Source organism: Ipomoea nil, unplaced genomic scaffold (genome assembly GCF_001879475.1).
Source record: "Ipomoea nil cultivar Tokyo-kokei standard unplaced genomic scaffold, Asagao_1.1 scaffold2704, whole genome shotgun sequence".
Taxonomy (NCBI): domain Eukaryota; kingdom Viridiplantae; phylum Streptophyta; class Magnoliopsida; order Solanales; family Convolvulaceae; genus Ipomoea; species Ipomoea nil.
Genome location: NW_017619132.1, coordinates 3,657,783 through 3,674,003, shown reverse-complemented (window position 1 = coordinate 3,674,003; position 16,221 = coordinate 3,657,783). Strand labels below are relative to the sequence as shown.

The 16,221-nt window shown below is 35.5% G+C and overlaps 2 protein-coding genes and 1 non-coding gene across 4 annotated transcripts; 2 read left to right on the top strand and 1 right to left on the bottom strand.

Annotated features, from left to right (window-relative positions):
• Window positions 1–5,779: 5,779 nt before the first annotated feature.
• Window positions 5,780–8,778, top strand: LOC109156172 (scarecrow-like transcription factor PAT1). 2 transcript variants are annotated; one of them, XM_019304039.1, is made up of 2 exons: window positions 5,780–5,902; window positions 7,003–8,778. In XM_019304039.1, exon 2 carries the CDS (start codon window positions 7,149–7,151, stop codon window positions 8,646–8,648), a length of 1,500 nt encoding a protein of 499 aa, XP_019159584.1. In that variant the 5' UTR covers window positions 5,780–5,902; window positions 7,003–7,148; the 3' UTR covers window positions 8,649–8,778. The 2 variants fall into 2 exon arrangements, with proteins under 2 accessions (XP_019159584.1, XP_019159585.1); XM_019304040.1 differs by lacking the exon at window positions 5,780–5,902 and adding an exon at window positions 5,926–6,146.
• A 651-nt stretch (window positions 8,779–9,429) lies between these two features.
• Window positions 9,430–13,734, bottom strand: LOC109156100 (WRKY transcription factor 1-like). The gene is made up of 5 exons (XM_019303928.1): window positions 13,529–13,734; window positions 12,175–13,161; window positions 11,914–12,082; window positions 11,649–11,798; window positions 9,430–9,926 (listed from the first exon to the last, which is right to left on the bottom strand). Exons 1-5 carry the CDS (start codon window positions 13,701–13,703, stop codon window positions 9,686–9,688), a joined length of 1,722 nt encoding a protein of 573 aa, XP_019159473.1. The 5' UTR covers window positions 13,704–13,734; the 3' UTR covers window positions 9,430–9,685.
• A 2,251-nt stretch (window positions 13,735–15,985) lies between these two features.
• Window positions 15,986–16,058, top strand: TRNAK-CUU. Its single transcript has one exon. It is a non-coding gene; the product is annotated as a tRNA-Lys (tRNA).
• The last annotated feature ends 163 nt before the right edge of the window (window positions 16,059–16,221 follow it).

The following is a 16,221-nucleotide window of genomic DNA, read 5'->3' as shown; positions in this document are numbered from 1 at the left end:
CATGCATGGTGCATACGGATGCAAAAACGACGTCGTTTTATTAAAAACGTGTGTTTCCCTTTTAAAAAAAAAATTCAAGTTCGATTCCCAGCAACAACATTATGTTGTTCATTCATTCTGAAATTTTAGTTCATAGATAATGGAATTTTAGTTCATTGATTTTGGAATTATAGTTCATCGATTCTGGAATTGTAGTTCATCGATTCTAAAATTTTAGTTCATAGATTCTGGAATTTTTAGTTCATAGATTAGATTCTGGAATTTTAGTTCATAGATTCTGGAATTTTAGTTCGTCGATTCTGGAATTATAGTTCATCGATTCTGGAATTTTAGTTCATATGTTGTTGCTGGGAATCGAACCTGAATTTTTTTTTTTAAGGGGAGACACACATTTTCAATAAAACACGTCGTTTTCGCATTTGTATGCACCATGCATGGTGCATACGGACGCACAACATAATTTGCCGATATATACTAATTAACACATTTGGGCTTAATTAAAGATTTCTAAAACTATAACAAATTAACGATCATGTGATCCAATACATATTTGAAAGAATAAAGATCTACTACAACATACACAGAGTGTTATGCTGTGCAACCGTGTGCACATTGTATGGTGCAGACAATTGCAAAAACGACGTAATTTTGACGTCCGACTTTTTTTAAAAGAAAAAAAATCAGTTTCGATTGCCGTTAACGGCGTTATATTGTGCATAATTAATTTGAACTATATAGTTCATTCATTCTGGATATATAATTCAAATTATGCACAACTTAATGCTGTTAATGACAATCAAAACTGTTTTTTTTTTTTTTAAGTCGGACGCGTCGTTTTTAATCAAAACGATACCGTTTTTGCAATCGTGTGCACCATGCATGATGCATACGGTTGCACGGCATAATTTGCGAATATACACCTAAGACCTAACAAGGCATTGAAAATTCACATTATTTCAACCTGACTTGCAATTGTCATTATCTCTTGAAACATTATTATTATTATTATTTTTTTTTTTTGAAAATAAACATTATTTTTATTTACTTAATCATATATTATGCGTTTCGATTATTGAAATATGTACTTTTCTTTAACAATTTATTTATAAATTTCATTATTAGTTCTATTTAAGACTGATGACATGCTTTACTCTTGGTATAGTCTTTGTTTCTAGATTGTATGTACCCAAAAATTAAAAAAAAAAAAAAAAAAAAAAAAAAAAAAAAAAAAAAGCCAAATATATAAAGAGGAGAGGATTTTATTTTTATTTTGGACCAAAGAAGAGACTTGTGAAAGGGATCAATTTTTTGACACTACATTTAACAATAAATCAACTTTGATCTGAAAGAGTTGAACAAGAATGAGCAAAAATGAGATTTTGGTGATTTGACAGACTAAATTTATTTTTAACGTATCATAAGTTCATTTATTTTTAATGTATTTATTATATTTTATATTATTAATCTTCAGTATGTCTGACTAAAGTGAGTAAATTTCTTGTGCGCATCGATATTTAGCATTGTCTGTTGAGCCATTGAGTCTCTGTAATTTACATTCTCTCAAATACTCTGTCAGATCAAAATGTGGAGGTCCTTTGGGAGTGAGAATTCAACCTTTTGAGAGAAGATTAATAATATTGACAAATCATCTAGGAACACTAATTGTGACTAATGCAGCCTTTGTACTTTGCATATATACTATTTCCTAATATCTTAAATTGACTAAACCTTTTAATAATAAAAATAAATAATTAACCCAAGCATGATTAATTGATAAAACTTTACCTTTTTAAAAAGATGTATTTAAGAGTGTTGCCCTATATACTAATGTTTAAGTTTACTATTCCCACTATCACATTTTACTTATCATATTTACTATTCATTAATTAGTTAAACTAGTTCTTTCTTCTTTGCATATTTTCTTTATAATTTTTTGTGTTTAATAATATTTTAAATTTTAAATATAGTTTCTAAATATATAAATATTATATACTAATACTAAACTTAATATTATATATATAAAAAAAAATTCAATCAAACCTTATTAGTCGAATCAGCCACATAAAATGAGACAGATGAAATATATTACTCCGTAATTCTTATTTTACACATTTTTAAGGTGCCATTAAATTATTGATGTGAGTTAATAATATTTTTATAGACTTATTCCCAAATGCCAAGTACCATTGACATAGCCAAGGGGATGGATTTGCACTGTTGTTCACTTAAAGCAATGCCGTATACTTTACTCCATGATTCAAAGCAATCATTATACTATTGATCAAGATCAATATAACATAATGAATCGGGTTATTTTTAGAGTATTACATGTTTATTTTAATTTATGATACGTTAAAAATAAATTTATACTAAAATATAATTTTTTGAAAGTTATTGGCTCTATTATATTGTAGTATCTGTTCTAAAATATAATAAATACATTAAAAATAAATAAACTTTTATCAGGGTGCAGTTTGTAAGGTAGACTTCCGGGTGCACGATATAATTTGCATACTCAAAGCTAGCTAACTATGATCAATAATTGTGTTGATATTACATGATAGAGTCTAAGTAAGTATTTTATATTTAATTATATCAAGTAATACCTATTGCCTAAATACTTATGTTGTGGAGGAGAATATTAAATTTTAATATATATTATTTTTAGTATATTGAATGTTCATTTATTAGTAATTCAATAAATTCTATATTTATTATATTAAATAGTATTAGCAGAGTAAAACAAATTGATTTGTGACTAATGTTGAAAATATCGTTAGGCGGCCTCTAGGCTCCGGGGGACCGCCTAGGGCGCCTAAAACGCCTAGACGGACGCCTAGAACGCCTAGGCGGGCGCGTAGAGCGCCTAGGCGGGCGCCTAGGTCGCTTAGGAGGTCGAGTGCCTAGGCGCGATTTTTGCAACACTGTTTGTAACTATTGGAATCAAAATGTGATTTAACTTTGGCATAAAGTAGAAAATTGGAAGGTCAGTTTCATCTCTTAGCGGCTTAGCTTTATCATCTACTCAGTAGTCTCACGTGGTCGGCCGCCGGCAACGTTAGTATACGATTGATTGTCTGTTTAATGATCAATCACACGGTCCGTATATATTTGATTGTCGGCTTCTCAATTCTTAATTATTCAATTAAGCTAATCTCATTACAATTTACAGCGACTCCTTCTTTTTTTTTTTTTTTCTTCTTGTCGTCTATCTACACAGTAATTATTTCATTATTGTTTCACTTCAAACTTAAGAGGGTGTGTTGGGAAATCGATGAAAATGTTTTTAAAAAAGAGTCATTTTTTAGAAAAAAAAAATTAAATTTTAGTGTTTGGTTGTATTATAAAAAATATCTTTGCGTGTTTGGTCTATTTTCTGAAAAATAAGCAGAATTGTATACTTTTTTAGCCGAATTGTAAAATTAAAATTTTAACTATTGTCTAGTTTCCGACGAAAATCGATCTGATTTGTATTGATTTTCGGCGGAAACCAGTCAAGGTAGAAAGCAGAGGATGGTAGAAGAAAGCCGAGGAAGTAGCCAGGAAGAAGAAGCAGTTGGATCTGAAAAATGACTCCTCCACCCACCCCTGAAAAAAAAAAAAAGTCATTTTTCAGAAAAATCAAACTATTATCCATTTGACCGAAAATCATTTTTCATTGACTTCAATTTTCACCCATTCCTAAACACTGAAAATCTAAAAAATAATTTTTAGAATTCATCTTCCTAATAATAATTCAGTAAAATATCTAATTTTTTTAGGTTAATATAAATAAATCATTAAACTACATAGTCTATTAATAAGGATATGATAGTATGAAATCACTATTAGTTGCAATAATATTGATGATGATGATAAATGATTTTTAATTCATGTCACATATGTCTAGTCACTTGTAATGATGGTACAACACTACAACATTAATATTAATATAAGTTAATAAATCGATGTACTTGCTGCCTAAAAAATGTTAATCAAATTGACACTACAATGTAGGGATTCCACTAAATTTAAAAATATTTTATTGTGAGGTTCTAAATTACAAATAACATAATAAGACTGCAGATTCTCTTGTAAAGTTTGTGCTTCGATTTGAGAGGTCTATTTATGTTTGTCCAACCTCCAGCCTTGAAGATATTTTGTTTTGAGGGTCGGTTTAGTCCTCTTAAACTTTAATTTAAATTATGATTAGACGTACTTAGTTATTTGTTTTTCTTCTTAAATTTTCTCCGTCCTTTTATTTTTATTTTTTAAAGAAGAATACTAGTTTATTGTGAGTTCCTTGGTATTATTATTTGTATGTATATAATTTAATTATATAATCAACTTTCAAAAAAAAAAAAAATATAATCAAAAGTGTTTAATATGTGTCAAATTCATGGTCAAATATGGCTTAATTAGGAGTTCAAAATCTAAATAAGAAATGCCTGTGAATAAACCCACTTAGGGGTTAAAAGACAAATTATAATGTAGACGTTTTCACCACATAGATCATTTTTTTTTTAACCCTTCATATAAAAAGGTCATCGACTTCACATCATTAGGGGACTTTTCTCTGTAACAACTCAAACACACTTCATTTCATTTATCGCTATACGTTTCACTCTATCAATATCCATAGATCAACAATATTATAATTATTGTTTAAAAGAACACTAATCAAAAAGTTCTTTGTTGAAAATTTATTGTGTGTATTATATTCCCAATTGGAATTAGAAATAGGGCATAAAGTCAAATTTGAATTTTGAGTCATTTTCCAATTTGACATGCTGCTAGCTAGGATGATTTGTTTGGATGGAATCAAGGATTGGGATGCAATTTGAAGGCCACTTTTATGGGTTGAAGTCACTTCAACCAAACTCCATTATAATAACTTATTTCTACATGATCCACATTCACTAAATAAATTAATTAAGTAAAATTACAATTTAAAAATGTAAGTTTAATCTTGTATGTTAGATTATTATCTAGTAACTTTTTGAATTTAATATAATTAAAAAAAATCTATCTACTAATACTAAATTATACTTCATATAATATGCTAAAAACCTTGTGGTCGAGTGACATAATTTTTGAAATAACAGGTTCGAACTCCAGTGAGGACAATGACTCTTTGTGCTCCATTATATTTAAGAATATTTTAGACATTTCAAAGTAATTATCTCCATTTACACAACAACAACAAAAACAACAACAATAACAACAACAACAATAAAATCTCACTAGTTATTTCAAAAAAAAAAAAAAAAAGAGTTAATTATCGATTTGGTCCCTTGACTATTAAGATTTCACTAATCTGGTCCTCGACTTTCAAAATTTCTCAATTTAGTCCCAGACTATGCTTTTTTTTACCTGAAATGGTCCTAACCGTTAGGCGTTCGTTAACTTGGGACCAAGTTGGTAATTTTTCATAGTCGAGGGACCATTTTAATCATCGCATGCACCATTTTCTCTGAAAGTTAATTGCTGAAATGGTCTCTTGACTATAGCAAAATTACCAATTTGGTCCCGAGTTAACGGACATCTAACGGCTAGGACCATTTCGAATAAAAAATATAGTCAGGGACTAAATTGAAAAATTTTAAAAGTCGAGAACCAGATTAGTAAAATCTAGTCGAGAGACCAAACTGGTAATTAACTCCATTAAAAAAAAAAAAAAAAAAAAAAAAAAAAAAAAAAACTCACTAGTAAAGTAGTAATCAAAACGCATGTGGCATTCTTGTAGTTTTCACCAAGTTTAAGTGACCTTTCTTAACAAAATCTCTTAATATAATTCAGAGTTTTATATTCCTATCAAAGGGTCTCTTTCTCTGTGTTCTCTCCTTCTTGTGCTGAGTCACTGAGTGTAAATGAAGAGAGTAAGACAAAAGCATAGGAAGACGATGGATTTCTTCACTTCAAGGTTTGTGTGCCACCACCTGCTTCATATGATGACACTTCCTAGCTGCTTCCTACTTTGTTCTTTGCATTCTCAGTTGTTATATTATATATGATTCTATTGTTCTATAATCTTTTCACCTTTGAGTTTTCCCTCTTTTACTCCGCTGAATGTTTTCTCTGATTTTGTTTCAATTCTGGGTTTACTTTGTCCTTGTTTTGGGTTTTTCTGATTCCTTCGAAAATGGGTTGTTCATCATCTTCCAAAGGTTGGATTTTTATGCTTCCACTTGCTCTCTCTGCTCTATTGAGTACACAATTCTTGAATTTAAGCATGCTTGGGTGAGATAGTACTAGGATGTTTATGCACAAAAAACATAAACATGGTGGATTTTGAGGAGAAAACTGTCAACTATCTTCTCTCTCACTTGTTTATCCACACGAACAGCTCAGTTGGTATCCAGATGTTAGATTATATGCACAAGTGGTAGATTGGAGTTGTTATACCATGGACCTGGGTCCCGCTTACAAGGTGGACTCGGGTCAGAAATACACAATTTATATACTGAATGTTCACAATTTATCTTTTACAAAATTGTGAACATTTTGTATGAAAATTTGTGTATTTTGGACCCAGGTCCACCTTGCAAGGTGGACTCGGGTCCACAGAATAATTTGCCCATAGATTGTAGGAAGGCCACAGTGCGGGAGTTATAACTAATGTGGTGGGGCTGCTGAGTCACCGTGATTTGCCCTCCATATTGTTAGGTTGGGTGTGGGCCCTTGAGGAGGGATTTTGCCTTTTGGGCTAAGTTGTTGATCACTGTGGTCTGTGGGATTATAATATTTTTTAAAACTTTTTAAACAATGGGATCTGCTAAATGTGGGGTGACTTTCAATTCCACTCATTATATCATTAAGAGGGATAGATGGATAGTTAATTATTTGAAGTTTCTACAGTATCATGTTCTTAATGATTGGACCAAAATGTTTATGCCCAAGTTGGGAGTTAAACTTTTTTGGATTACATCTCCATAGAAAATTCTGATGATCATGTATCTAAACAACAGCAAGAGGCAATCTGAATTGTTGGATTAACTTAACAATGTTGTCTGTTTCCTGCAGATGTTTCTAAAGTTTGTAGCTTTAAATGTCGGTTCTGCATAATTTGTTGCTTATCACACAACTTATGACTACTTGAGCTTGTCAAGAACCTAGCAAAGAGCCATAGAGGTAAGAGGGTAAGAGCAAGTTTGAGCCTTCGGGATTTCATGTCGAATGCAATGTACTATCAGCCTGTACAAAAGGCGGAGACCTATTGTCTGCCTCAAATTCAGAATTTAGACCACCAGCCGAGCTTTACTAACAATGGAGGTAATCACGCCATTCATCCTCATTGTGTCAGTTATTACACCGAGTTTTCCTTGATGAGTTGGGCTCACGGCCTTCACAACTCATCGTCAACTGTGAGTTTCTCGCCGAATGGGAGTTCTGTTTCCCAACAAGAATCTCACCCGTACCCATTTGGGGACGAGGTGAGTGATCTTGATATCAAAGACAAGTTAAGGGAATTGGAAAGCGTAATGCTTGGACCTGGTTCGGATATTGTGGATAGTTATGCAAATGCCTTAGTTTCCCCAGAAATAGACAGCTGGGAGCAAATGATTGTGGCCATTCCCCGAGGGGACTTGAAACAGCTCCTCGTTGCCTGTGCGAAAGCAGTGTCGGATAACGATTTCTCGACAGCGGAATCGCTAATGCCCGAGCTATGCCAAATGGTATCTGTGTCGGGGGAGCCAATTCAGCGGCTAGGAGCATACATGTTAGAAGGGCTTGTTGCCCGGTTGGCTGTTAAATCCCCGAGATGCAAGAAACCATCGAGCTTCGAGCTGCTTTCTTCTATGCATATCCTGAACGAGGTTTGCCCTTACTTCAAATTCGGGTACATGGCAGCTAATGGCGCGATTGCAGAAGCAATGAAAGACGAGAAAAGAGTTCACATTATCGATTTCCAAATCGGGCAAGGCAGCCAGTGGGTGACTCTAATCCAAGCTTTTGCTGCTAGGCCAGGAGGGCCACCCGAGATTCGAATAACGGGAATAGACGATTCCACATCGGCTTATGCCCGCAGGGGAGGACTAAGCATCGTGGGGAGGAATCTATCTAAACTCGCGGAGTCCTTCAAAGTGCCTTTCCAGTTCCACGCTGCCACCATGCCAGGCTGCACAGTTCTTCAACTCGAAAACCTGGGAATTCAACCCGGGGAACCACTGGCTGTGAACTTCGCTTTCATGCTACACCATACGCCAGATAATCACCGGGACCAGCTACTTAGGCTAGTTAAGAGCCAGAACCCCAAGGTAGTTACTCTCGTTGAGCATGAATCTCAATCCAACACTGCTGCTTTCTACCCTCGGTTCCTCGAAGCCTTGGACTATTACAGCGCGATGTTTGAGTCTCTGGATATGACCCTTCCGAGGAACCACAAACAGCGCATCAACGTGGAGCAGCATTGCCTGGCGAGAGATGTTGTCAACATAATAGCGTGCGAGGGAACTGAGAGGGTGAAGAGGCATGAGCTTCTTGATAAGTGGAAGTCGCGGTTCAGAATGGCTGGTTTTAGTCCATACCCTTTGAGTTCTTTGGTGAATGGTACAATCAAAACACTGTTGGAAAACTACTCTGAGGAATATAGGCTGGAAGAAAGAGATGGAGCCCTTTATCTTGGCTGGAGGAATAGAGATTTGGTTGCTTCCTGTGCTTGGAAGTGAGTAGTACTGTTCTCTTTCCAATGTAAAATAGCAAAGAAAGATGGAACCTCTAGTTCTCTCTGTATTATCTTTTTACTTCTGTAATAGCTAAAAGCCAGTCAGTAATAGTTGGAATGTTGGGATTACCAAATAATACAGTGATTTGTATGTAAATTAATACTTTGTATAACCAGCTTGGCTGGCGTGAGTGACTGTGTACTCTTGTTGACCTTAAGAGAGGTCGGGAGTTCAAACCTCCTCTCGTGGTACGGGTTTAAAGGTGCCTCCTACAGTTAGGGGTTTCACCTAAAAGGAAAGTCCAACATTAAAACAATCTGCGGTAACAAGATGATTCCTCGCACGCTAACAAGAAGGTTTAAATTGGTTAAATTTGACTCTTGAGTAGTTTATTGGTCTTCTTCGTTTCAATCGTTCAACAATGCACAACTTAGGCTGGTTTATCACTTTTTTTGTACAAGTCAACCAGTTATAAGACAACTTACTAACTTAGGTTGATTTACATTCTTAGTCCTTTACCGGCTAGAATTCTAAAACAGGATTTACCCAATGCACACTTTTGAAAAATTAGAGAATAGAAATCACAAGACAAAGTTTACCCATTACACTTTCAAGAAACTAGAGAATAGAAGTAAAGACAAACTATATGCTTGTCAAAATGAGGTAAGGAAAAATAAGTGGGGTAGTATTTCCTTCATTCTTGTAGGTTACCTGCAGCAGGTAATGTGGACTCATCTCTCACTGATATGAAGAGCTGAGGGATTAGCAGAATAGCAATGGTAGAATCAGAACACCATGTTGATGCATGTAGAATACATACAAGCTCAATTCAATAAGCCAGCCAGTAAGATGAGGTATCAAGATTAGATATTTATGACAATCTACATTTGGTTGGTCAATAATATAATTTGTACAATGAATATGAGCTTTTTCCACACCCTGTCACAAACTAAGCAGTTAAATCTATGGACCATAATGATCGGGCAATCGTGATCATAAACCTCAGCGCGATGCTCTAATTCAGCATAGGTATTCCATCTTCAATTAGCACCAATGTGAACAACCATATCGAGGCCCACATGTTTGTTTTCACCTGATTCGGGTCTTGACTCTCCACTTGTGGCATCGCCCTCTCCTGAATTTTGGGTAATAGTCCTAGAAGGTGGTATGTCGTGGTCGTGCTGCCCTTCGTATGTTGTGATAACCACTTTCGGATCATGGGACGCCCTCTCGACGTGTTTCTTCACTGGACACCCTGCATTTGAGCATCTGTAATAGCTCCTAGAAAATTGAGAGTTTAAATTAGAGAGGATTAAATGTTTCTGAAATACGAAAAGTAGAAAGGCCACAGAAAATCAAGTACTCCATATTTGACATAAAGAAAAGCTCCAGTTGTAATACTCCTTCATTGGGTGGGTGGGGGGGGGGGGTGTTTAACCAGTTGTTTTCTTAGGCAATTTGAGTGGCATAACTAATATCATCATTTATCAAACTTGTCTACTACAGAGTAATTAACAACTTCAACAATGTTAAATAATTATCAAACATGTAGCTCGGCATTTTAGATATGTATCATCAAACAGGTAGCTAAGCAACAGATAGTGCCGCATGTATGAGAGAGCAAAATATATGCAACATGGAAGGTAGCTCTCTGAATAAGAAATGGAAGAGAAGTCTGGGATAGTCAAAATTTTCAGAGAGAAGATTGAACCAAGATGACGATAGTCAAGCACACCAAGATTGGCTGTTTTGGGAATTAAAGAATTGGTTTGACTCCTGTTTAAAATATACTGTTTTCTAACCAACCCAATTGATTTTCTATTTGCTGTGTAAAATAATACTATTTTGAGTATTTTCTAACCAACCAATTGATTTTCTATATAATTTGCATTATAATATGATTATTTATGTTGGCATTGATGTAAATTGCATGAATTCCCAACTGTTAGTTTTCACTCTTCACTCCTTAGTTCCACCCCCAACCCCCCCCCCCCCCACCCCACTGCCCTCTGTCACACTTGTGGGTCAACCTCCACAGCTTATCACCAGATTATCTCCATCCATGTCTTTCCAGTTGATTTTGCCTCACTGTACACACCTCTGTATGTGTGTTTCTCACTTTCTTTCTCTTTTTTCTCACCTCCCTCCTTTCCCAATTCCTATAATTTTCCTCGAGGTAAAAAAAAAAAAACAAACAAACAAAAATGTGCTCGAACCTCAAAACCTATAAAAGCAAAATTTTGCAACTACTGCAATCAGATACACAGGTTTAACACTTTCACCATTCTGTGAGAATGCCAATCATGGGTACACCCTGAAGAGACTCTTATGTAGTTATCTTGCTTATGATTATTCACTTCAGGTCACAGTCAGTAAACACAAGATACATGTTCTCTATATCATCCATCCATAGACACATTAGTTTCTTCATACTTTGAAAAGAAAGAAAAAGGGAGAAAGTACTAAAAGCTCACTAATACACATGCAAATAGCACATAGTTTACCAATCAATGCTTGGAATCCATTAGCTTATAAACCACAGGTTAGACAAAGAATTCAGATAAAGGTAACTTTTTATATCTCCATGAGACTACTAGGAGACAAGGAGATGACTACCAAAGTACCAAACGATAACTCATAGAAGTAAAATATACCACATGAAATTAGAGTCCAGAGGTTCAGGCATATAAGCATGTAGTTGCAAGCTTAACTTCTTAGATGCCTTAATACCTATTATATTATTGCAATCACAATGCAACTAATCAAATACAGGAAACTCAAATAAGAAAATGGGAAAGAAGGGACAATTATCTTTTTGGTTAGGAATTAATTAACTTTCCAACATTTGCTCCCAGATGGCATCTTTAGCTGCAAAATAGGACAACAGCTATACAATCGACTAAGTGGGAAGACCTAATCACACACAAATTTCAGAAAAATGTAAAACAAGCTATGAATATGAAATTACTTAAAAGATTCTTCCACCAAAAGAACTATATTTACCTGGGGTTTGGGTTTCCTTTTACTAATTTCTGTCCATACTTGCGCCAGCGGTAGCCATCATTCACTATATCCACCTCACTCATAGTCTGAACAACATGCCTGGGCTCACCATGAGGCTTATTGTCATCAGAACTAGAAAGGCATTTCTTCCTATTGAATAGGCAGTTAACAGTTCGAAATGTATTAGTAGACAGTGGCTGTACACCAGAACTCAAAGGGTAAAAAACAGGAAAAAAGAGAAAAGAAACTAGTGGGTTTGACATACTGCTTTTTTGAATCCGGACCACCACAGTGATCATCCTCATCTCGCAAATTATGTGACTGGAGGACTGAATCCCTTGCACCTATATCAGCCGAAGCAACACCTACTGGTGATGTAATCTGTTTTGGCTCAGGAGTTTCGCACTTTTCCCCCTGTGTAACAGATTGCGTACCTTCACCCAAGAGAATGCTATGTGTATAAGTAAAATTCCTAACTCAACATCAGTCAAAAAGGCACAAAATCTACTCAGCAAACTTGGATTACCTTCAGAAGGAGTCATGATAGGCAAGTCTGGTCTTCTCATTTGGATAGGGAGAATAGTCGGAGCAGATATCTGAGGGCTATTTTGAGGTTTAGGATGTTCATGGTTTCCAATGTAGTTAATTTCTGTGATATGACCATCTTGAGATCTCTCAACTTGCCTCTTTGCCGTGCAATTAGTGTGAGTACATTTATAATAACTCCGAATAAATTCATTTCCTCTAACAAGCTTCTGTCCATACTTTCTCCAGTTGTAACCATCTTCTGATGGTTTTTCAGGGGCTTTTGAAGGAGCACTTCTTTGATCAAATTGTGGTGTGTGGGCACCAATTTCAGGGTTCCTCCTAGGCTGCAATTTATCTAAACCTTTTTCATGTGGTTTGACATAAGTCACTCTTGCTTGATTAGAATGAGTAGCAAGGACCTCCATGCTCTGAATTTGTAATTGCTGTGGATTATCTGAATTCTTTTCAGGAATTACAGAGAGAGCAAGGGTTTCTGACCCACGAATTTTTTCATCGTTACTCTGTTCATGCCCAGTGCCATCAGAATCAGACTCCTTCTTTGGTACAATAGAAACTTGGCTAAACTGTGAAGCAGCATCAGTGTCACTCCCTACGCCCTGTTTCTGCTGAACTTCCTCTCCATCTTTCACTTGAATCCCAGAATGAGAACTTTTTTCCTTCTCCGACTGTGACGATGCAGAACTCCCATTAACAACACCCTGTCTTCGCTGCATATCACTTGGCACAGTTTCACACTTATCAGGAACCCCATCTTTCCTTTCACTTGATTCAGATGCTTCTGCCTTAACATTAGGGCTCAATCTCTTCTGCACCTTACCAGAAACCCCCTCAGCTGTCACCAGTTCATCACTCACTTTGTGTTCTGTCTCCGATTCAAGAGAGCCAGTGTTAGGCTCCCGTTTCGGCTGCAATTTTCCAAGCGAGCCTTCATCTACGCCCTCTTCCATGGGCGTACCCATTAAACCTGAGACACCAAACTCTCATAATCAGCTTACACACACACATCACAGACAAGGTGACAGAACGACAGACATCATAATTCATACCAAGCAAAATTGAAAACAGTCCCCCAAAGAAACTAAACAAAAATAGGTAGGAGAAAGTATAAAAAAAGAAAAATACGATCGTGAATTCGTGAAATGAGATGTTGACACAAATAACCTAGAACTACTAAAAAGCTAAGGAAAGCAGATAAAAACCGAAAATCAATTGCGTGTTTTCATCTTATTTCATCTCCCTTAGCTAGAACACAGGCGTAGAAACTGCGACCCCAAAGTGAATTCAGAAGAAGAAACAGCAGAGAAGTGAGAAACGAAGAGGAAAAACCCTACCCGAAACCGATCGAATTCCGAGCCTCGGAGCTGAGCGTGAGCTTGAGCTTTTCCGATTGAGAAGCGCCGGAGAGAGAGAGTCAGAGCAGCCGTCGATGGCGGAGGAGAGGGAAGGAGGGAGGGAGTAGCAGATTTGACTTGGACCAAGTACTCTTCTTGGTATAATTATTAGCATAAACAAAAACAAAATTGTGTTGGGCAATTTGGGCTACCCAAAAAGAAATACTGAAATCTATAACAGTACAGTAAAAGTAGTATATATGCGTATACGATGTATCTATGTTGTTGTTCACGTGTGCGATTGTCCCAACTCTGCAGATGCTCTCTCACACACACTGTACTTGCTGCTCCCTCAAAGTCAATCCGCATATTTATATCATATTTGATTCTCAAACCGAATTATGCCTTCTTGTCACATTAAAATACACTTACTTTGCTCGCACAGATAGCTCAGTTTTTATAATTTTATACAAACTAAATATTTAATAGGAAGTTAGCACCTTGTGCACAGATGACATGTAGTGACATTTCTCATGTGGGAGGTCATGAGATTGAGTCTCAGTGGAGGCGTTGTTGACTCTTTGTGTGAAAGTATGTTTGATCGGATGCAAATTACGGCGCGAGGCGAGGGTCTATGTCTTCACCTTTTTGTGCTCGGCCCCGACCTAGCTATCTGGATAAGACCCCGAGCACACACATGAGTGAATGGCTAATCAGATATATTCCTACACATGCATTCTCTTCCATAGGCCTATAGGGCCGCCGAGTGCATGAGGGACGTTTTGGCAATTCTCACACTGCTATACTATCGAGCTCGGGAACTTCCGACTCCAGGATTCTCAATCCTTGTCTCGCCCACTTAAAAACATACAACACAATACTAATGCATATACCCGGTAGAATTTATCACATCAATATTGATCCTCTCATTTCTCATTTAAGAGGTCGATTTACCTCCCTATCATCCTATTGAATCGGTCGAAGTATGGAAACTCTTGGGGTAAGAGATTTTGCATTTTGCAAACAACATTAATTGCTATTTTGGATTAATTAATTTAAAATATTTTATTTATTGTATAAAAGTATTAATTTGTTAAATCGCATCTAATGTTTAACACCATAAGTCCATACTAATAAAAAAAAAAATCTGTATTTCTGTTAATTACGCCTTTAACTAATTTGTGAAATAATTAATATACAAAGATATCTTAGATACAATAATAGCATGTAGAGCCACGATCGGTTATTACTATTTAAGAGTAACTATTTTTGACATCATGTTTAAACGATTTAAGTCTTTTTAATTTGGATTAACGTTTTTGATGAATTAACATACAATATTCATTTCACAGAAGCTGAACTCAAGCTCGTGATTAATTCAAAGTACATATTCTTTGAAATCCCGTGAGTGGTGCATTTGCTAACCATGAACATATTCAAAATTGGGGTTATATAAATATAAATTTAGGTATTTAATGGAGTGGATGGGGAGGAATGGAGGATAGAATTTATTAAGTAGTTTGGGTTGGCATACACTATCCTCTATGGTTTTGGTACAAAAAGATTGATTTTCCTTTTAGTAAATTGTAAATAAAATGTGTAAAAAGAATTTGTCTTTAATTAAGATAGAAAATATATAAAGAATATTAACAACCGTTATGCTATGGACCCGTGTCCAGCATGCAGTTAGGCACTGTTATCTTTTTTTTTTTTTTTTTTTTAATTTCAGACCGCTTCGTTATAGGAGTATATGTTCATAATTTTATTACTATATGTTAATAACTGTACATTCATAACTCCATAACTGTACGTTCATAACTCTATAATTGTACATTCATAACTCCATAATTGTACATGCATAACTCCATAACTGTACATTCATAACTCCATAATTGTACATTCATAATTTTCGAAGCTCTATGTTCACAATTTTAGAGCTCTATGTTCATAATTTTATCACTATATGTTCATAATTGTAAGTTCATAATGTCAGAGCTCTTTGTTCATAATTCGATCAATACTTGTACATTCATAATTCCATAACTGTAGATTTATAACTCCATAACTGTAGATTCATAACTCCATAACTGTACATTCATAATCTTCGAAGCTCTATATTCACAATTTTAAAGCTCCATGGTCATAATTTTATCACTATATGTTCATAATGTTAGAGCTCTGTATTCATAATTTCATAATTGCATAACTGTACATTCATAACGGCAATAACGCCGTTAACGGCAAAACACGCGCAATTTTTTTTTTCTTAACTAAATGACGCGTTTTTTTTTTTTAAAAACGACGTCGTTTTGGGCCCGTGTCCACAATTCATTGTGGACACGGGTCCAGGGCATAATTTGCCGAATATTAAGGTGTTGCTCGACAACATATTAATATATGCAAAATATATGTTTTTTTAAAATAGCCATTAACTTTTGTGTTTGATAAAATTTCAAGGCCCGTCTAGCTCAGTTGGTAGAGCGCAAGGCTCTTAACCTTGTGGTCTTGGGTTTGAGCCCCAAGGTGGGCGAAGTTTTTTTCCCGCCTTCTCATTTTGACAATAGCAATTAATGTCATCATTCATATACACATACACATCGTGAGTCGGGTTTACTTTTTTCGAGTAGTTGGCCAAAATATATGTTTGATTGTCAACTTATTTTTCAAATCAACATGACATAAATTATGGAGTA